Source organism: Eutrigla gurnardus, assembly GCF_963514095.1.
Source record: "Eutrigla gurnardus genome assembly, chromosome: 10".
Taxonomy (NCBI): domain Eukaryota; kingdom Metazoa; phylum Chordata; class Actinopteri; order Perciformes; family Triglidae; genus Eutrigla; species Eutrigla gurnardus.
Genome location: NC_139924.1, coordinates 19,141,641 through 19,164,162, shown reverse-complemented (window position 1 = coordinate 19,164,162; position 22,522 = coordinate 19,141,641). Strand labels below are relative to the sequence as shown.

Genomic DNA, 22,522 nt, shown 5'->3' with positions numbered 1-22,522 from the left:
ATCCGGTGCTTTAGCCTCGAATAAAACAGCCTAATGACGCCACTAGGCTTGAGGGCTAAAATGTGGGCTAGAATGTGACTTAAAAGTCAATTATGTACAAATATAGTATACACATACAATGCCATGGGCCAAAGCCATCAGGTCGCGAACACATGACCTGCGCCCCGACAACTCCACCACAAGCATTAAGTAGCTGCTAGTAGCGTTGAGAGGATGTTATACGAACCTTGATTCATCTTCAGGAAATGATTAGTATCCTATGTTGAACTCCTTTGCCACTTTTAGGATTTACATCTATTACCTGAGAACTGGCCTCCTCCTCCTCCTCCTCCTCCTGATTGGCTGTCTGATATGCCACTCAGTGCACACAACTAGCCTGTATTGCACTGTTAAAACAATGCATTAAATGTCTTACTTGAAATAAGATTTATATCTCCCATGTCACATGAAACCCAGTGGTTTGCCAGCTGGGATTTACAGTGCACTCTCCTCTAAATCAAACCCAGATAAAAAAAGAAAAAAAGAAAAAGAAAATACCATTCCTCTGAGGGAAGACTTCTTGGAAAAGACTTTGTTGGGCATGCTTTCAATTAACACTTAACACCATCTATCTAGCTTCTGTAGCACGTACATTAAAAAAAAAGAAAAAGAAAAAAGGCTTCACAGGTCATTATTCACAAAATCGCATTGGGTTTGTGTTTGAATCCACTGAGCAGAGGGGCATCCATTACCAACCGATGTGATGGATGGATGGACAACTGGGAGAAAGTAGAAGAGGATGGTGTGAGCTACACAAAAAAACAGGACAGAGGAGGCAATAAGGAAAGAAGTTGCGAAAATAAGATGGACATCAGAGTTACTACAATAAGATGCATTGCACGTTTTTAGGATTAATCTCATGTTAATTTGTCTCCGGCACACAAATCCATGTGACAAGAAAGATGCATATCACAACCCCACATTCCTTTCACATTAAAAGCTGTCCTGTCCCAGGTCTCCCATTTACCTCAAGTCGGTAATGCTGAGTGGGTACTTCTTCTACAAGGGCGGAGCAGACAAACAGCTGGCAGGTCAGAGGTCATCCTTACCTTGACAGGAGTGTCTTAAAGCAGTTAGATTTGGAACGTCACTGAGGAATGATTATCGAGTTTGTTCAGTAGGTCCTTGGATTTTCACTTGGCACTGCAATGTAGCGGTTCTCCGTAGAAATGAGTAAGTATTGTTAAAGTATGACGCTTTCCTGCTTTTAACATTCCTTGATACCCGATCGGGGGTGATACAGGGAGAAGATATGGACAAAATACACACATTCACCCACTTATGCTATTCTTCTGGTTTATATCGTGTTGTTTGCAGAGAGAGGAAGTTATTCTGCGAGTGTTATTCCAAGAGCTGTAACTCACTGCTGTTTTGCTTTTGTCAAAGAGGTGAAAGATACGCAGGCACAAGAGAAAAACATGATCTTCAATCTAATCTAAAAATATTTTGTTAAACTCTGGACCACACTGGAGTATGAGTGGAATTTAACAGCAGTGTTGACTGCCTTTTACAGTACTTCTGGGTATATGAGCTAATGTAAATCCACGTCCCAGAATGCAGTTATACTTTAAATTCTCGTGTGTTTATATGCAATGATCCCACATTTTAAAGGCTCAGGTCCAGATACAGTGAAACAAGGAAACAACAAAGATGTGCTGTGTGATAAAAAAAAGAGGCAGGCAGTCTAGTAAAAAAGAAAACAAAATCTTTATTATTTTGTCTAGAAGAACAGGCCATTTTGGAAGTAGGTGTTGGGGGGGAGGGGTATTGGAGAGGTAAAAGGAGACGAGGAATAGGGCGGAGTCAAATAGACCAGAGGTTGGGGCTAAAACCTGGATTTCTGTTGTTATGCCAGGGCTCCCATGGGGTCCCAGGCAGGAAGTACAACGGGCTCCTGTTGCATCACTTCCAGGACATCAGCGGAGAGGAACTTCTTGTCTACCACCACCTCATACACGTATTCGGAGAACCAATCGTCCGTCATGATCAAGTAACCTACAGGGAAGACAACCAATCAGACGTTAATGTCGGTCTGAAATGATGGCAGTCGAGCAGGGATGACAGAAAAATACATAACAAAACTTGAAATCAATCCAACATGCTTCACGTGGGGTAATAGGATTCTTTGTATGATCTAAAGGGACACATTTGCAGTTCAGGTACGTACTAATAATACATAGAAAACAAAAATAAACAGATGCACGTGACACAGAAGTATACTACGTATCAGGGTCCAGCACTACTACATGCCGGATCTTAGAGGGATATCTTCATAATAAAAGGAAGGTTACTCAATCATCCAGTAAGTCTGCATTTCCTGTAACTAACATTATAAGTTAACATTTTTTTGTGGAGCTCCTCTAAAGTTGAACAGAACGGTGCAGATTCCTCATTTCAGACGCTGGTTTTTATTCTCTACAACAGTGAGTGGTCCAGCCTTTGAGCGTGTCTTTACAAAAATAGCACGATTTGAGGAAAAAGGCCAAAGTCAATCGGTCAGTTCACGGAAAGCCTTAATCACAACACATTCTTTAAGGGAGAAACACTTGATTCCATAACACATCATGTCGCTAATTAAGCCGATTATCCTTTCACTCCACTTTCCCTGAAGGGGGAGGAGTGGGGAGTGCTGTTCAGAACAGTTCAACAGTGGTCAAAAGCACTTCGTCCATTCGCACACATTTTGATTTCCTTAAAGGGCTCTTTATCACTAAACTCTATTGTTGCAACAGGCAGAAGGGTGGAGGACCCTCGTGGTTCACACTCCCTCCACCCTTCAGTACAGTATGCATTAAACACGTCTGCCATCGCCTCTGCATGCCCACCCTGATAAAACCAAACAATGTCTGTCTCTGTCTCCCTCAGTGTGTGTGTGTGTGTGTGTGTGTGTGTGTGTGTGTGTGTGTGTGTGTGTGTGTGTGTGTGTGTGTGCGTGTGCGTGTGCGTGTGCAGTCATACAAGGTCAATGTGTCCGAGTCTGGGAGGTTATGAAACCTTGAACTTGCACTGACAGTGGACATGTTGGGATAAGCCCTTTTTTGGAGGAGGATGTAGCTCCACTAGGAAATGATTAATTTAAATGAAGATGTCTGCTGGTGTGTCTTATACTTAAGACAACATAAAGACTAAGTTTAGTGAATTTTTTTACTGAACTAACACAGATGGATGAGAACTGGAGACCAGATCTTAGCGTAAATTCCAATGGCTTTAAATGTTCTCGTCATTTCTTCTTTGCACCTCGTCGAGTTGAGCGAAAAACAAGCGCATCCCTCCGACTGTCCAGTTGACGCATCGAAGACGTCGGGGTAACCGCAAGATCGTGCTACAGTTCAAAACAATGTATTAGGGATGGCGTGTCTGGGTGTGTGTTGTGTATGCGTGTTCTTCCAAGTATGCAAATCTTCGATGGCATGTTGCCTGGCTCTCACTGCGGTATCCGTGTGTGTGTGTGTTGATGTGAGCTTCCTGGAACCTGCGCGTTGGGTGGCATGGTGCTGTGTGTGTGAATGTTGGGTGTCCGTATTTGTTTTTAGGGATAGGCCGACTGTCTCAGAACAGATGGACGTACTAGATTGATGCAGCCATCTTGCTTTCCAACTTGAACCATGACTTTCTTATACGTCTATGAATTAAGGTCAATAATGATCGATTTAAACACATTTTAAAAACAAAATTTAAATCAAGATTTTTATATTTTTCCTTCTCAAAATGCAAACAACTGAACCGCTGGGAGTCTTAAGCTACTCTAGTGGCGTTGTCAGGCTGCATTCAGGCACAGTGGTGCTTTGAGCTAAATGTCTGCATCAGCAGGTTAACATGCTCATAATAATAATAATGTTAACAAGCAGTGTATAATAGGTATCATTTCTACCACGTTGGCCATCTTGTTCATTTAAGTCATTCAGGTATATCGTCTGGGAACCATGAATGTATGACAATATTTCATGCCAACCCATGCAGTAGTTGCTGGGATATTTCAGACCAAGTGACGGACATTGGTATCCCTTGAACCGTGGCGGTAGCACAGCTAAAATCAAAGTTTAATATGGAAATTAGGACCTTAAGGAAATAAGAATTGATGTGGTCTACAGTACACCCGCAGAGCTATGGTAAGACAACAGAAAAGGCATTTTTCAAATGTTCAGAAATCCACCTCAGGCTACAGTGCTATCAAATTGAAAATAACAATCTCAAGAGTTGCCAAACATTGGACTGAAATGGTTTAAAAGCGCTAGCTGTGGAGTGAGCAGGGTCGGCCAACGGCGGCTGTGTGAGGGCTTGAAGATGGAGGAAACAGAAAGTTAAACCTCTCCTGAGACACTCCTTTGGCGGTTAGGAGGAATATGAAATGATGAAAAGGCCTAAAGGGAGATGTTATGCCTTTACAAACCTTATGAACGCACACTCTCCCTCTGGTCTACGGCTATTACCACTCTTCTTCCAATTTCTCCTCTGTGGTCTATCCAAAAATAATCTCTACGTCTACTTTCCTTTTATTTTTCCTTATTTATAGTGGATTCTACCTGCCTGCACTACACCGCAATCTCTGTCTCAGCTCTCTCTTTCCTCTCGCGTGCTATCCTCTCCTTTCCCCCCACTTGTGCCTCTTTCCCCCTAAGCTTATGTCAAACAAACAAAGTCCCCAGATTTCAATGTGAACTCCACTTCTCGAACTTTTGTCCTCAAAAACGTTATTAATTTGGCTGCGGATGAGCTGGGGGGGGGGGCGCCCTGGCCCTCCATATCTGCTTGTGTTTATGGAATAAGATATGCATGAAATAGATTTGATTTGACTGAGGGGTTTTCACATGTTTTCCCAACAATCAGTACGGTTTGCGGGTTCAAGCAAATATTGTGAGGAGCGTGTGTGTGTCTCTCTGTGTGTGTACTCTGCACTGTGTGTGTGTGTTGCGAGTTGACGCATGGGTGACCTGAAATACTCTCCTATAATTTGCAGTGGAATGTGGAGCCCAGAGATGGAGATGAGAGGCAGAGGGGTCAGGGGAAGACAAGAAACAAAGATGAAAGGACAGAGGGAATAACAACAGTAGACAGTAAAGTCTGGGGCAGTGATGTGGACTACCTGCTGTGTTCTGGGGCCTGTTACATAAAGACGAAAAAGCCTTAAATGGCTTACTGGTACCTAGCCTGAGACTGTCTTGAAGTGGTGGACATAGGCATTTAAAACAGACATTTCACAGCAACAGCTATGCAAATTAGATGGTCAGCGGTAATTCCCCATCTAGCTCTGTGAGCAGTCACTGTCACCAAGCCAAAATAACCAAATATTTTGAGGAATTTCACTGTGCTACTTTAAAAGGATTATCTCATTCTGTAAATACGTTTATGCAATTTGACCCAGAGGCATTGAGCTCTAAGGACACAATAAGGGCCGCTGTGCCCGTGTGTGTGTCTGCGAGTCTTTATGAAACAGGACACGGCCAATTACAAGTTCATAAAGCAGCAACAAGGGGGAACGTCTCCGTCTAATCCTGTCCTTAATTCAGTCGACACAAACAGGAGGATGATGATTTATCACCAGAGACCGCATCGTGAGAAGGATGTGAAAGAAAGATGGGGAGGACTTGACAAGAATCAGGATGCAATACATTTTGCTGGTAATTAATTACAAGTTAAATCAAAAGAAAATCAAAGGACTGAAGGTGGGAATTGTGTTATTCATCTCAACTTACCTTTGTTCCCACGGTCATCGCCCCAGGAGTTTTCCACCCTCCACTTCTCAAAGCCCTCCTTCCCTTCCTGAGGCAGAGAAAGGGATGATGGGGAGATAAGATTGAGATTCAGAGACTGGAGGAAAGAAAGTGTCCTAACAGCTGGGGTTACTTACAAGGGGGAAATTGACATCACTATGAAAAACTGCAGCCAATTAAAGCAGCGTAAACACACAGCAAGGCTTTGATGCAATAAACCCTGGAAACCTCTGGATGCGTGTATTCCTGTCTGCCTGCTTGGAAACGCGCTGTATGTTTGCTGAGCGGTGACCCACCTGTGCTGTATGTTTGTGTGAGCGTACCTTGTCTGTGACAGCAGTGAGGATCATAGCGTGGGTCATGAGAGAGTCTCCATATATCAGCCGCTCTGCTTTAGAGAGGTTCTTCACCGAAACTCCAAACACAAGCTCGTGGTTGAACCTGCACACATGCACAAAAAATCACATTACACTGCCTCCCCAGATAAGAAAAAAAAACACTGCCCTTGATTTCACCTGGAAACTGATTGATTCAAGAGAAAATGTTCATAGCTTTATGGATATTTGTCCACATCATATCCCATCAATCCAAATATACATTTCTTGGTGGGCCAAGAGAGAAGGTGTGATAACCATAAAAAGCCAACAGGAACATCTTCATAAGTTTGGGATTCTACATGGCCTTAAAGACAGCTCGTCTTTTCATGCCTTTCTCGAATACGACGGCAGAAACAAGGCTCCATTAAGCCTCAGCCTCATTCCAATTATAATCCACCAGAACAAGAAAAGATCTGTGTGAAAGATGAGCTTCAGCAGAGATGGACCAGATGTTCGGCACCATGCTGGTTTGGTTCAGTGGGCAATTTTAACCCTGGCGCCAGCAACTCAGACACAGATACCGCTGCACCTGAAGGACAAAGATAAGCAACTTTCTTTTTCCCACTGTGGACTTGCACCTGAAGGTTGATGAGGTCTGCTCATGTGAACCCTGGAGTCGTGGCACACATAGGACAGGGACACAACGATGCCAAGCAGAAGTGTGCCAATAGACTGGTAAAACAGATTGTAAGCTAGTTGCTGAAAGTGGTCCAAAATCACCTTATGAATGTTTATGCATAGAAATAAACCTGTTGATCAGTCTTTATGGTGACAAAATATTATTGAAAAACAATGAAGCTCTGTTCTGCAATCATTTCACGCCATTTGATGCCTTTGATTCCAACTCTGCAGCCGATTGCAGCCGACCATGAGTGTTGGTAGTCTGGCCATCTCCTCTGAGCAGACGGTGCTTTGATTCGAGTTGGTTTATATCTTTCACACTTCAACGTTGCATATGGAATAGTTATGGCTCGCTATCACAAATAACACTGCTGGTTTGAATGTTTATCATAAGGTGGACCTATAGGTAAAGTAGAGTAAATCATTATTACATTTCTACAACTGGCTTCGATTCAACACTGGCGTAGCAGCGGTTGAGATGTGGCGAGGTACAGCAGTCAGTGTGTATACTAGTAGTTCCAGTTAGTTAGCTGTTAGCCAAACACACCGTCCAAAACAATAAAAGTGAGCCTTAGAGCAGCGGCCGAGAGGGATGCAGCACTGTGTGTGCTGGTAGCTCAATTAGCCACAAACTATTATAACACACACTGTGGGTGCAAAGTACTAAATAATAAGGGGGGGTCGGAGATGCACTCAGCTGTACTGGTCATGGCTGCTTAACAGTACCGGATGAAAGGTGTTTGAGAAAGTGTGAGTCCTAACTGACCACCCAAAATATTATGCTGTTCACTGCAGCAGAATGCAAGATTAGACATGGACAGACACACAGGTGCACACACACACACACACTCAAAGACTCACGGTGTCACATGATTCTCCTGGCGGAGATAATAATAACTTTCAAGTAATGTCTTATACTCACACATTCATGTCATTAATGCCCAGCTTTCCGTGAAAATGTTTCCCGACGTCACAACCAAACCACACCGCCTAAGAGAAAAACAGCAGTAGATTTATGGAGTTCACACATGCCAACACCATTAAACATAAAAATGTGTGTCTACCGCTACACCTGTTCGCCCAACCTACCTCTCCCTCCTTGATGGAATCTGCTGCAGCCTTTTTAAGCAGCGGGATGGCCTGGTTGTTGTACAGAGTGCTGCGGCCACCAACCATGTTCCCTAGGAACTCAACACTGTAGAGATTCCCATAAGGGTTCTGGGGTCGGGGGTCGTTCACAAGGCAGATCTGAGGATAGAGTTACCATGTGGGCTCAGAAACGGTATCCTATACGGCGTGAGAAACAACAAGTTACACAGTCCAGCTGATGTGCTTAATGGGTGACATACTTTGTCCTGAATGTTGTATAGAGGTTTGACGTGCTCCCTGTAGAACTCCAGGGGTGTGAGGGGTCCCATGCGATTAAAGTTCTTGTCCTTGTCCCGGTACTCCCAACAGATCGTCTCAGGGGGGCTGCCTAGACAAACACTGACCACCCGGAACACCTGCACAGGACACAGTTTGAACGTCATCTTCTTTACCAAATCTAATCTGTGTTAAAACACATAACTAAAGGAGTAATTCACCCGCTAAAATGTCCATTTGTATATCAATTACTCACCACATGCTTCCTTGAATTCCGAAAGAAAAAAAAAAACTTAAATTAATCAAGGATTTACTCTGTTTTTGGATTCTCCGTTCAGTGGGGAGGCTTTCAAGAAAAACAAGCGCAAGACTGGTAAAGTTGACAATTTATATTCAAATGGTCATTTTGTGGGTGAAGTTTTCCTTTAACATTTACAGACAAGTCAGTGGTATCCACAAAAAAAAAAGAAAAAAAAAAAAAAAAAGAATCATCATGAACCAATAGTATCCCGATGTAAATAAAGCCAGTCTGCACCTCCATAGTAGTAAAGAAAATCATCATGAGCCAAACTGAACAGAGACATTTGTACTTCCCTGCCTATAGGGAGGTTGTTGGAGATGTTTGTAAATCTAATTTCCAGCTCATAGTCTTAATGTGCACGCTACTAACCCCTCCAACACCATGTCTGTTCTTGCATACACTCATCCATCAGTGCTGGGGCCTCTCAACTTTCCCAACATTTCCCCCTCTTTTTCCTCTCTACAGTGCTTTCCCTCCCCTCCATCTTTTTCATATCCCTACATTTCCCCATTTGCACCCTACACTCTTCCCCTCCCCTCCCTCCATGCGAGTCTTCCTGTGGTGCTGGAGTTCAGACTGAGTTCCTGTGGGTGAAATCTGGTTGTTTGGACTGGGCCGTCTGTCAATCTGGCCCTTCTAACCTCTGATATAGTTATCTCAGGAATTTCCCCCTTTTGCTTTTCACCTCTCCCATTCTCTGCCGTCCTCTCCCAGGACCCAGCGGATACTTTTCCTATCAAATACAATTAAAACAGACTGATCAATCAGAATGTGAAGCGGCCCATTGTTAGTGGTAGATAACAGTGTGTACTGCTGCGAGTGTTGCTTCGAATGTGAGGAAGAATGGCGATACATCACACTCTCACTGCCTCGACTACGAGTGTCAGAACGCGTTTAATTGACTTCGGCGACTGATATCCAGACAAATTCAAATTCTGTCTAGGTGAATATAGAGCTGACGGGGTGTGATTATTTTTGGCTCGGCTTAGAGTAATATAGCAGCCACGGCAGCAGTTTCCCATGCTTAGTCGACACATTAAATGTCCATACATAAAGAAGACATTCTTGCTCTCTGGTTAGTAGACACGGAGCACACCGAGCCCGCCATTCTCACCCCAAACATAGCAGGGCACATTCTCACACAGAGACAAACACACAAATAGTGTAAAGTCAAAAGTACAGACACACAAAAATACCCACAAGCAGAGACAACAAAGGCATCTGTTCAACCCTCCGCCTTTCAACTACTTTGTTTAGACTGGCCTGTGGTCAAGAAGTCATGCCAAGGTGTCCATCCCCTTGTCTGGTCTGTGTTTGCCCAGATGCCCTTCTCTCCGTTACCCCTTGACCCCCGTTCTTTTCTATTCATTCCTCCTTTTTTCCTCTCTTTCTTCCAAGAATAACTCTGCTCTCCATGGTAACTTTAAACCTTTCCACTCACTTTACAATTTGTCTTTCAGATGCCCCGAGACGTACTGTAAGCACCTCTCTTAATGCAAGTTCAGCCTTGCGCCCACTCATCCTGTCCTGGCAAGGTAAATAAAGTAGACGTGAGGGGAAAGGCTGGGCTTAAAGAGGGACCTCAGTCAGGGAATTAACAGCCACACTGACTTTCGTGCAAGATCAATATTGAAACACCTGCGGCTTTAATGACAAATATGTATGAGTGACTGAGAAAGAAAGATGTGAGAGGCCACCACACAGTCACAGTTAACTGTAAACAGACTTAAATAAACTTTGGGTTAAGCAAATTAACTTGCGGTGAAAACTAATAAAACTGTGGCTGCATTCTAAATACAGAATTTACAAATTATCTGAGTCCACGCCTCTGGGTTCTTCATTACTTCAACCGGCACAATTCATTACCTTGATTGAACTCTTGACTTCAAAACATCATCTCTTTCATATCTTAATTTTCTAAACAATAGCAAATCAATAAAACTGTCAACAGGTTTCAGGAAGCGGCCGTTACAAGAACATGTTAACAGGCAGCTTTCTCTTCAGCTCATCAGTGTCTAACAAGTCCACCACGGGCCAGTCTCAATTCTGTGACATAACGAGTGTGCGTGTCTTGCTATAAACAATAAGCGGACTGACTGCACGCTATTGGGGCTAATGTTTGATAGCATCTGTGCTCCAGTGTTGAATGGCTGGCATCCCTCTGCACGTTTATTTGTTTTTCGCGACCCAAACAAATCACCTGAGTTAGATGTGAGCCCAACACATACAGTAAGTAAACCAAGCCAATAGTAACACAACAAAATATCTGGATGCATGGGTAACCTTGAGCAAGGCAGTTCAGTTTAAGATTTCAGCCTCCCCTCTCTCCTGGACCTGGAACTGTGCGATCCACTGACAGCACTGAAGTAGTAAACATTGCTTACTGCACCGTCCATGCTTTAGCCACACTGCAAAACAATCTCAAGCTCTGTATCAATATCTTACCAACTTAGAATTAAACCTAACTAGCCCCTAAGTGACTTTGTCTTTCCGCAGGAAGTGATTGTATTTGATTTAGTGTGTTGCATTAAATACATTTTAAAATCAGATGCTCTAAAGCTAAGCTGTCCAACTTAAATCTAGTTTAAAGAGATGCAGAAGTGCTGCTCGGCTCAGTGCAGCGATATGTGCACCTCTAACTGACTTCTTTGTTTCGCTTATAAATATTTAATGTTGGAATTAAATGCAAAATATTAAATATGCAAAGTATTAAAAGTCCCTTCTGTTTTGTACATTTAGCATATGTGATGAACAAATTAAATTAGAGCAATAAAAGGTTTAATGAAATACATTGTGCTGGGAAAAAAATAATTTTAGTAGACACAACACTTAGGGTCTGAAGCTGGCTGTCAACCAGTCCATGTCATATTGAGGAAGTAAATGTATAACTGTTGTCTAGAAGCTGGACTTGTGAGTGTAAGCAAATGACACCATGCAAACAGTTTGGATAAAAATGAGCAAGGTTTTGATTAAACGTCCATGTTTTTTAAACATGCAACACATGTGGTCAGTGTTCAATTCTAACAATGGTGCGGAGAGATTCGAGAAACGTGAGTGGACATCTCTGAACTGGCAAAGTTATTGTTGCAGCACTAACCATGACAAATCTGCAGGAACCCACCCACGTCGAACAACATATATACTGAGTCAATAGCCAGCGGCGCTGACCCTCTGAGCTGCAGCAAGTTCCTCTGTGATTTGATGGCAGTCTCATAAATTAGACTCGTCTGAAGAATCACTCTGCATGCATTCAGAGCCAAGACCAGAGCCGCACATGCTGTTTCTGATTCCATGACGCAATGGAGCATGGAAGGGCTACAGTTGTGGCGTGAGGGATACCATCTGTGTGTGTCTGTACTGGTAACTGTATGTGCATGTACAGTTACCTGTAAATGTGTGTGTGTGTGTGTGTGTGTGTGTGTTGCCGACTTGTCTTTGTAAGTAAGAGTAGAAGAGCAAGGATACACACCAGATACAGCATGAAAGAGAAAGGCTTTGAAACCTAAACTGATCCGCTCCGCCTCAATGATGGAGCATAAGGATACTGTCATCCTAACAGCCTCTATAATGACAAACGTCACATGAGATTAGCTTGCTCGTTCTTAATGTGGCTTAAAATGGGTTAAGCTGCTATTGCAGAGGGTTTTTTTTTTATTAATGTGATGTACAATGTGCTTGACCAGTGTGAACAAAAACAATGGATTCTTGACACGCGAAGGGATCCATTTAAATCAAGTGCGCCCTGGGTACAGTAAGTGGAAGCAGAGACGCTGACCCTGGTTGCCTGTCATGGGAGTGTGTGTGGGGCTGCCGTGATGAAGACCAGTGCACAACCCCAGCCGCCAGGTAGGGTGGGTGGACAGCATCACCTCCACACACACCAAAGTAGGACTGACATGGCTCTCTGACCCTGAGAAACACATGTGCACACATAGATGTGAATGCAGGTCAGCATGTAGAGGAAACCGTAGTTTTCTATTTGTGAGTCCAGGGAGAAAAAACACACTATGTAAGCGTGAGAGTGCAACTCGGAAGACGTTTGCCATTGACAAAGCTGTGAAATTATTATCAGTGCTAGTTTGAATGTGCTCTGCTGGAACAACACAATGCTCACTACATACTGAGATGCCAAAGAATGCATCATATACTAGCAATCAAATTATTGTTGATCCAAATATATTTTTATCAAATTGTAAAATACAGAACAGGTGATAAACATTGTTCATATTTCACTGATATTCTTTCAAATGATGAGTAGACTTGTATTTCATTTGATTCATGATTTATAGCAAGTAATAACGAAATACAGAATAACACATAGGATTTGACGTAAGAATTAACTTTTTGTACTGGAATGGGTGTCCAAAAATGTATGAGCATTTTTTAAATCATGCTGGTAAAATGTACTTGCAACAATATCCGTGAACAGTTTGGCTCACTTTACGTGAGCCCTTCCTCTGACATGACCGAATCCTCGATCACCACCGGCCGTGACGGAGTGGTGTTTCGCAAAACAAACCACTTCCAGGTGGACAAACAAACACACTGACAACCCTTTGCTCACCGCCCTGCAGCGCAGTCTTTACTGTTACACAACATATGCTCGAGTGTGTGTGTGTGTGTGTGTGGTCATGGCTGGGCATCCACAGAGGATCTGTGAGATACAGGCGACTGTTTAAACAAGCAACCTGCCAGCAGCACAATGCAACCAAACAGCTTACAACAAAGGCTACAGAACCAGACCCCTGTTCTGTGTGTCGGCTCAATGGGAGGCTGATTGACTGACTGGCCACTCGCACATTCACACCCAGAGACAGACACACAGGAAGCGTATATAAAGCCTGTTATGCAGACACACCTACACCATGGATCCTGTCCGCGCCACAACAACGCACCCATATGACTGCAGAGTGTGTTTACATGTGCATGTTCACCTATTATTTTTGTTTTAGGAGGTGAATTTGTCTTCACGGTGCAGCAGATGATCTGTGATAGACCGTTCCATAAACAAGATTGCTATCATCGACTTTGTGACACAAGGGCAGTGTGCATGGGTTTAATTTGTTGCCTTTACACACTCTGTAGTCAGGAAATTACGTGTGTAGCTTATACAAATTCACATGTATACATTCACATATTAAAAAGGTACATTAAGGCATAATAAAGTGATTTATTAGAATAATTGTTTGTTAAACCTTATTAACTACAAAGAAAACAGCATAAATATCTCCCTCTTTTTTTGGTGGTAATGATAAGACTTACCTATTGGCTGTCAGTATTGAATAAAGCATAGATTACCATTTATTTTATCACTTTAAGCAGTTTTGCCTCAACCCTTATCCCAAGATTAACCCAAATGCTGATTACATGCAGACTGCTTTTAGGCAGCGCTTCCAACTGGCTAAACATTGCTGCTCTCAGTTATTTCACAGCACCCTCTTCTGGTAAAAATCAGACATTGGAACAAAGTTAAACCAGCTGTGCCATTCTCCAATGGCCACTTTATCAGTAATACCTCTACCATAAATTCTACTTTTTTGTTAATAAACATTGCAAGAAATATCCGTACCGTATCCTAATGTTGATACTAATGTCAGACAGTGCGTCCTAATTTTGTGAATGAAGCTGTACACAGTTGCAGCAGCCACAGGGTGCGTTTGTTTGCACTGATAGTTCTTGACCCTATGGAAAGAACTACAGGTACTATTTTAGGCACCTGAAACTATTCTGGAGGAACTCAATTTAGCTCCTAGTTCCTCTAGTCAAACATGGGTTATGTTCCTGAGTTCCTCAAAAGGGTCCTGGTTGCCTGAGAAACTTCATGTGGTGGAAGTTCACCATAGTATCTTCTACTGGAAACAGTTGTATGTTCAGTCTTACCTCCTCTATCATGGTGTCCATAGCATCCGACAGTTCAGCTTTAGTAGCGTCACTGGCCACCATGTTCCTCAGTCTTAGGCAGTATTCTCTCAGCTGTAACACACAGTAAGACAAAAACAACGGTCAGCTCTGCCTCACAGATTACCCGACTCGCCGGTATGTGAGCTTGATTAGTTTGAATTACATATGTGAACACACACCTTATGATTGAGGATGTCATTCATTCTGCGTGAGGCCTCTGAGCTATGTGACTCTGGAAAGCATTTCTTTGGGATGACGCCATACTTTTCTGTAGAGAACGTTTAAAACAATACAGTTATTCCAGGCAAATATCGCTAATGTTCCACCAGTGTTTTCTTCTGCAAAAGATGACATATTCAGAGTGAGTACAGTCCACTTTCCCCATAACCAAATACCACTGCACACATTTCACATCTTAGTCAATCATTCAACATAAACTTATTGTTAATGTCATTATGTGTCATGATGAGAACCAACCAATGAGATTGACCAGCATGTCCCACTGTCCTCCGTCATTGGTTGGATTGGAGAGGAGGAACTGGACCAGGCGTCCGTCCACCGCCTCCTTCCTCTGTGCCGTCTCCACACAGGCCTGGAGGAAGTAGTAGCAACGCTCAACCTGGAGAGACACACACAAAAAAAACCAACACGTCAGATAATTATGGGGACTAATTGGAACATCTTTGCAGGGCTGTACAATCCAATAATGTCACATTACTCTATGTAATGTAAAGACTTAAGACACAAAACCGAGGACTGAAGACTTTACTAAGACTTCACTTGCGTAAAATAAATAAATAAAATAATAATTAATTATTAGCTCTATGCTATGTAAAAGAACATTATTGACAAGCTGTGAAAGGGAAATATATGATTTAAATGGTCCACATTCAGAGGCCTGAATTGCTTGCTTTGCCAACACAAGACTTAAATGTGCTACAGACTGCTACAGGCTGAAAGGGGGCAAGACATTTTTCAAGCTCCATTTTTACCGTTTCCGTGCTTGGAGCTTATGTCACAGTCAATGTGTTTCCCAACAGCTGGCTTTTGTTAGAAATAAATGTTTATTATTCAAGGTGGGACAACCAACTGTCTAAACATGTGGGAGAAGAAGACACATGGTCATACAGAGAAAGAGAGCGATAAAAAAATCCGCCCAGGTGTCACTGTGACGTCAGCCTTGGAATTGAACTGACCACAACACACAAAAGAGGGTTTTAGTTGGACAATGACTGTATAGTAGTAGAATGCTGCATAATAACACTGCATCAATGCACATGTGCACAAACACACGCGGTATCCTGACTATTTAACAACAAAAAAACATCAAACACTAATAATTTAAACTTGAAAATAAAACATGTGAAGAAACACCCGGAAGAAAATTATAATAAATAAATCTACAGAGAGATTAAATGTACCGTGCATCTCTCAGAAAGAATGGATATGTGGATCTACATCTTACCTTGTCCCAGAAAAAGAGATAGGACTGACTAAACTCAAACTCCTCTATGTTAAATTTCTTCATGAAAGGAAGTCGCATGACGTTGAGGCACGAGAAGATCCAACATCTCCCTAGTCATAAAGAGAAGACAAAGACAGAAACAGGTCAGTGGGGATAATGCAGCTTGCCATCTACATTTAGTTGCTCTGATAAACACAATCACACAACTTCACATATTCACTCATCACTTCTAAACTTTGCTAGAGAGTCATCAATTTATTAGATTCCTTCACTGAACAAGAGCTGTGCCTGAGCAATGTTTTTTTTTCAGAGTTTTAGAGAGTGGTGAGTGGAAGATTTCAGCCAAGAAAACAGTAGATTTTAAAAAATTACATGTATTGTAAGTAACAGATTTTTAGTGTGAGCTTCAGATAATAATGCAAACTCGTAACAGTTGGCAACTGGCAAATCACAATCTATGGGAACCTCCACCATCATGCAAATACAGAAACTATATATCAAAAGTCAGAGCATGCTTATCAATCATTTGTGATGGATAATTGTAGTCCAGAAACAAACATTTTGCAGCCTGTACACTCATTAATACGCAGACTTGTTAGGGCACAGGTGTATGAAAATGTCTGTTAATTCCGATCTTTTTAAGAAATACCTTCACTTACCAATGCACGCTAAATAAAATGAGTATGTGCTTTATATGTTTGCAGTGAGATCTTAACTGCAATATCTAAGACATGTGTGTGATGACCCAACACAGCTGGAACATTCACACAAACCCACACATTGACACATTTCTTTTTGTCAGTCATGAAAGCTATGATGTAGGCAACTGCACCTTATGTTTGGAAGCCGTTTCACCTCTCATCCAACAGGTTCCTTCCGTTCTTCTGGGATGAGAGGTGAAACGCCTTAAAAAAACCCGAAGCAAGTCCAGCTGCCTACGCTAAAGCTTTCAAAGAAAAGGTATACTTTATATACCATAAATGTGATGATAGTACATTATGTCCTACCTGAGTTTTTCTGGTTGGTGATGGGCTTTCCCTCTGTGGGGATAGAGTGCTGGAAGATGTGCACAGTATCCTGGACAGTCTGCCGGTGCAGACAAACCTCCAACGGGTCAATACAGGTTGAAACATTCTGGGCCAGCAGGTAGCGTGGCTCGGCACGCAGCCGCTTGAGGAAGGTGGTTACCTTCTCTTGACTCAGACCTGGAGGAGCAAGAAGGAGAGAAAAGAAAGATGAAGGGAAGTATAAAAGACAGAAATTAATGGCAGAATTAATGGTAAAATGATGAAGGTATAAGTGAACTTTTAAGAGAAAGATTTTCACAGCTAGACAGCTGACTGCAGCTGGGGGAGGGAATTTCCTACTGGCCCAATTCCCGTCACTCATCTGTGCACTTTAGGCATACACACTTCCTCTTTAGATCTGATTTATGAGCACTTACATACTCAGATGTCCCAATAATGCCTGAAAAAGACCAGATCAATAGTCATATACTAACAGCACATAATTTATTGAATACTACAACTGTCTGTAGGATGCTTTTTCCACCTTCCATCCAGAGAGAATAGTGGAGAATACTCTATAAAGTATACTGATCACAATCATGATGAGGGCTCTGTTAAAGAATGAAGAGCAGACTTGGCTTAATGCAAAATACAAGACAAAGAAGGATGTAATGAAGAACACTTTTGTGGTATAAGTGGGAGCTAAGGGCTGATCAGAGCTCGCTACTATCACTCATCCGGCTCCATCTGTGTGAGGAACACACTGGAAAGCTTGTCTAGTTGCGCTGGCTGGGGGGGAAGATGCGGCACTCATACACTTTGACAGAACAAACCGACACTGATGAGTGGTTTGTATGTAATTCCTTCAAATAATAGTGCAGAGCAATTAGACATCGAGAGGGACATTGCCTAATCACGCATGCTGCCTAGAGTTCAACCCCTCTCTCCATGAGCTGCATTCTGTTATTTTCCATCAACACAAATGCACTTACGGCCACAGAAGGACAGCGTCAAACTTCATTAACTGTCATGTTCACGTTATCAGAAAACAAGCACAACCAAGCCTAAGGCAGAGAAGATTTCAAGAGCAGGCCTGCATAGAGACCTGTACCAACACAACACTGTTTTTTTCTTGTGACACAATAAAGACGAGTATGGATAGAAAAAGGGGAAACAGTAAAAAAAACAACTCCAATCTTCAATCTGTAGCTACAAAATGACGCAACACAAGAGAGGTGTTTGTGTTGAAGAGCACAGTATTGAAAAGGCCTAACTAGAAGGGTACGTTAGGTAGTTGGTCTGGCTGTTATTCAACAAGAGGAGGCACCACTGCTGAGAACATACATCACAGTGGTTTTCTATGGAGAGGGGCCAAGCACAAGCAGTCAGGGTGACTTGCAAATTTACACACCAGTGGTTATTCAACCGGCTTCTAAGCATTTTATTACGCCCTTCATTCCTCCATGTGCAAAGGGCTGAACTACAGTTGGCACGAAGCCAGACAGTTGAGGCACATTGAACGCACGCACGCGCACGCACACACACTCACACAGTAGCTGACCAAATCACAGTTCAGATATCTGAATGTCACGTCACTATCAAAGTTATCTTAAAGCATAGATATGGAACAACGAATCGGTATAACAATTCATTAATACGTGTCTTCGAAATAACCATCTGACAAGAGCCAACAACTTTCCCTGCCGACAAAAGTGACGAAATGAAACCAAACGTTACTAAGTAATGGCTTGGCTAGCTCTAGCTTAATTTACAGCTTTATTTATTGTTATAACATATTACAAGCGTGGTTTAATAGAGGGGGGAACTGGTCCTTTCCGTGGATGTATGAAGTGTCCTTCCTAACGAAACCCAAACGCTAACTTTCTACTTTAAAAGGACTTTTTTGACAGCTTCGGGTATTTCCATTCTTGAATGGTTAGCTACACAAGCTAACGTTTCCGGCTCCTGAAGCTGACACCGGCTTTAAACTTAAGGGTGCGTTGGCCGAGTGCGTCGCCAGTTTGGATGTCGGGAGCTTGCTGAGAGAGTATCGGCACGAAGCGACAAACCTACATAAGTTACCGACGGCAAAGTCATGCTAGCGGGTTGGCATGCTAACGCACTGAATGCTAACTTAGCCTGTTAGCTTCCCCAGCTGTCATCGTCTATCTGTCAAATAGAGGCTGCGCTCAGGCTGCCGACGACTCAAACCGCCGGGGCCGAAACGCGAGGAAGTGGCACTCGACCTACCAGTGTCCATGTTTCCGTGGAGCTTGAAGAGCGTTGTCTGTTTTCCTGGAAAGTCGCCGGCTCTTTGTTTATCTCATTCACCGACAGTCAGTCAGTGTGATTAAAGGGTGCGCTCGTTTGTGTGCGCACGCGGCCTGTGTGTCTTTGACGTGGCGGCTGGGCGGCGTTAGCTGGTGGGACGAGTGGCAAAGATGCTGCACCAGAAATAAAGCCAAATTAATGTAGTGACTTGCTACATTAAAGGGCCCGGAATGATTTTTTTTGAATTCAGTGTTTGCTATAAGCTGTTTACTGTTTCAAGTTCCAACAGAAAACATCCTGACTGGAAATTGCACAGACTGACTGGGATGTGCAAGGCCCCTAACAAAGCAGGCAGTGGAAAAGAGAAAAAAAGTTTTCTTTATTTTATCTTTACTTATTTTTTTCAGCGCATTTCTGAAAGGTATGCAAATGTATCATGTTTTGGTTTCACAATAAGAGTGGAAAGATTCCTTTTAGTTAAGTAACCTTAACTCAAGACCATGCACTAAGCTTCAATTAAAAATAAAAATAAATACAAATAAATGTGTTTTCTTTTTATTATCTTAAGCCATGACTGTATTGTATTTCATATTTCCAACAAAAGGATTTACAGCTCTTTTTGTACTTACAAGCATACATGGCACATAATAATGTCTACATGTTGTTTGTTTTAAAACAAAGAGCGCAAAATATTCTCTACTGCAAATGTGTTGTTGGATTGATTTATAGCTTTTATAGATTCCACCCAACACAGACTTACAGTGATGTCGACTCGTCATTGAAGGGTTGAGAAACAATTAACCCTAAATATCCTGAACTCCTCCTTCTCCATGTTGAGCCTCTCTAGATCTCGTGCTCATCATGATTAATGATTCATGCTGTGAAAGTAACCGAAACTGAAATATGCTGGAGGACTTTCCAGCTATTACATTTTCTATTTTTATCCACAGGGCGCCACTGTGTTCACTTCTTCCGCACATGGATGTACCCTTATTCCCACACATCACGTGGGTGGTGGGGCAGAGGGGCAAGGTTAAACGAGCGCGCCCAGAGTCAAACTTGACAGGATAATTGCGTATAAAACGTCCGGTTATTCTTTACAAAATAAAACCCCAGTCCATTCACTTACATTGGAAGTTCATTTCTGTTTGCTGCTGGACTATATGAAGTTGAAACATTTACATATGTTGTAATGTATCTGCTTGCTCAATTGAATAAACCAAAAATTGCATAAACAAAGCAAAAACATTTGTTATTTTATTGCTCAGTTGTTGAAATGGACTCCTTCCCTTTCGTAAAGTTTAGCATCCTAACCACATGGCCCTTTCTTTCCTGTAATGTACTATCTGAGCGTGTGTGTGTGTGTGTGGAGGGAGGGTTGATTCTTGGGCCACTTCCTTCCTTTAGCCACTTCTGGCCAAACACAGCAGTAAGGAAATACACTGAAGGCAACAAGAAGGGAAAGTCACAGAATGGATGAGCCGATGGAGTCGCAGCAACTGTGAGGCCTGACCAACAACGTTACAGTCAGACATGTGTCACAATCTCCTCAGTGCCATCAGCTGCCTCTGCCTTCTTCATACTGGTGAGTGAACTTTTAGTTCTCGCAAATCTGAAGTCTTGTTCAAATTGTCTTATAAACAATTGAGAAACCTCCCCCATACATTACATTGGATTTGAAGTCTTGCCTTTGAATTCACCGTTGCAATAGCTTTAGTGAAGGTAGGTAACTCAGTCTGTAAGATTTAAAATTAGTTGCTATTTAACTTATTGTTGATGCTTGATGAGTACGTTTTTGTCAATGTGTGTATATAAAATGTTTGTCAAACTCTGAACCCTCACAATGTATATCTTGTATATATGTAGGCCTATATATTGAGTGAAATATCTATTTCACTCAATTTTTAGGTTGAACCATTTTTTTCAGCATAGGTGGAGTTATCTGATGAGTCGGATTCTGTCAGAAATAAATTAGTTCCCCTTTTCAGGTCTCTGCGCTGAAGATTGCAGCCAGGTTGTTCTGGCAAAACGTGAAACATTCTATGTACCAGCAGGAGGCAGTCTCTCTCTGTCCTGTGTGGTCCAGCACTGTGGGGGCGCCTGGACGGGCAACTGGATGTGGAGAAATTCAAAAGATGACAAGCTCAGCGTCAGGCACCCTCTGACCAATGTGACACTCTCAGTCAATCAAAGTCAATTAATTCTGGATATCTGGAGTGTCAACCAATTAGATGAAGGCTCCTATGGCTGTATTGTTAAATGGGCTCACGGTGACACTGGGCAAGGTCATTTCAAGTATGTGAACGTCACTGCAGGTACAATCATGTATTACTATCATCATCATCATCATCGTGGAAGGGTACGCTCACTTTTGGTAATTGTGTATTTGTGTCCTCCCCCAGCTGTCCCCTCTTACAGGAATGTATCGCACAGGGTTTTGATTTGTGCCGGTGCTTTTCTTTGTCTTCCCATCATTTTGGGACTGGCTCGTTGTCTGAGTTCAGAGGTCAAGCCTCAGCCATTTCCCAGGACACCGTCCACTCACTCGGCTGTCTACAGATACCAACCACACCCGGCTCCACAGCCTCTGCCTCGACGCCCCGTACCCGAGAAACGTAGCGCTTCCTCTCACAAAGGTATCTAGTAGTCTTACGTTGTAGCATGTAACAGTAATAAAAAGCTACTGTGACATCATCAAAACTGTTTTATTCACTGTATTGGCTTTTTTTGTTTGTTTTACAGCGGCCCCCAAGTCCCATAAGAAGACTGAGGTGGGTGAACATCCTGTTTTAAGACAGGATGCCCTCTGCAGTGTCCTCACATTGTTTCCCCTGACCTTGAATATGCCTGCATTCCATACACTTATGAGCACTTGAATTTTTGATTTTTTTCCCCACAATGTTACAGGTGGTGTATGCAGATATTTCCCAGGATGCACTGAGACAACTAGGGGCCCCCAGAACGCCTGACCAGTCAACTGTGTACTCATCCCTCAAATTTCCCTGACTGCAATCGAAGCCGGTGGAAAATTGTCTGCTGAGGCTCAATTATGTGGATTTGGGATTTTTGAGGGTTTGTGCGTGATCCTTGACGTCTACAGGAAACCTTTGATGTGGACTTGTGGAACCTGGGAGCTGAGGTGCTTTCAAAATCATATTAGTTACATTTCAAAATGAAACGTGAAACGTTTTGAAACGTGACTGAGGACAAGCAAACCCTTGGATTCAACCCACCAAATGTATTTCATTATCGTTTTTAAATTGTGAAGCTTTATCTATATTATCTACCAATGTGGTCATGTGGACCTATGTGGACCCCAGAAGACTAGATGTTGCCTTGGTAACAGCTAATGGGGATCCAAATAAACAATAATGTATATTAAATATTAGTATAAGTATGAACAAACCCCCCTGTGTTGTGCTGTAAATGTTATGAGCTTTTAAATAAAATGACATACTACATAA

At 42.5% G+C, this 22,522-nt stretch overlaps 2 protein-coding genes across 3 annotated transcripts; one reads left to right on the top strand and one right to left on the bottom strand.

The window, feature by feature from the left end:
• Positions 1-1,722: 1,722 nt before the first annotated feature.
• blmh (bleomycin hydrolase) lies at positions 1,723-19,191 on the bottom strand. The gene is made up of 12 exons (XM_084020284.1): positions 19,038-19,191; positions 16,788-16,985; positions 15,781-15,890; positions 14,793-14,934; positions 14,495-14,583; positions 14,295-14,387; positions 8,098-8,253; positions 7,838-7,996; positions 7,671-7,738; positions 6,074-6,191; positions 5,733-5,799; positions 1,723-2,034 (listed from the first exon to the last, which is right to left on the bottom strand). Exons 1-12 carry the CDS (start codon positions 19,045-19,047, stop codon positions 1,886-1,888), a joined length of 1,359 nt encoding a protein of 452 aa, XP_083876410.1. The 5' UTR covers positions 19,048-19,191; the 3' UTR covers positions 1,723-1,885.
• A 1,312-nt stretch (positions 19,192-20,503) lies between these two features.
• LOC311020059 (uncharacterized protein) lies at positions 20,504-22,519 on the top strand. Of its 2 annotated transcripts, none has more exons than XM_084019853.1 (5): positions 20,504-20,643; positions 21,047-21,373; positions 21,461-21,694; positions 21,801-21,829; positions 21,966-22,519. In XM_084019853.1, exons 1-5 carry the CDS (start codon positions 20,592-20,594, stop codon positions 22,062-22,064), a joined length of 741 nt encoding a protein of 246 aa, XP_083875979.1. In that variant the 5' UTR covers positions 20,504-20,591; the 3' UTR covers positions 22,065-22,519. The 2 variants fall into 2 exon arrangements, with proteins under 2 accessions (XP_083875979.1, XP_083875980.1); XM_084019854.1 differs by having other exon boundaries at positions 20,511-20,643; positions 21,113-21,373.
• The last annotated feature ends 3 nt before the right edge of the window (positions 22,520-22,522 follow it).

What these genes read in the sequence shown, in the direction of transcription:
- LOC311020059 (XM_084019853.1), top strand. Translation starts at nt 20,592, where the DNA reads ATGTGTCACAATCTCCTCAGTGCCATCAGCTGCCTCTGCCTTCTTCAT. An exon ending in GTATGTGAACGTCACTGCAG is followed by an intron (nt 21,374 to 21,460) that starts GTACAATCATGT and finishes GTCCTCCCCCAG; the next exon opens with CTGTCCCCTCTTACAGGAAT. An exon ending in AGTCCCATAAGAAGACTGAG is followed by an intron (nt 21,830 to 21,965) that starts GTGGGTGAACAT and finishes ACAATGTTACAG; the next exon opens with GTGGTGTATGCAGATATTTC.
- blmh (XM_084020284.1), bottom strand. An exon ending in ATCTCTTTTTCTGGGACAAG is followed by an intron (nt 14,935 to 15,780) that starts GTAAGATGTAGA and finishes GTGTCTCTCCAG; the next exon opens with GTTGAGCGTTGCTACTACTT. An exon ending in GGCATTAATGACATGAATGT is followed by an intron (nt 6,192 to 7,670) that starts GTGAGTATAAGA and finishes GCATGTGTGCAG; the next exon opens with GTTCAACCACGAGCTTGTGT.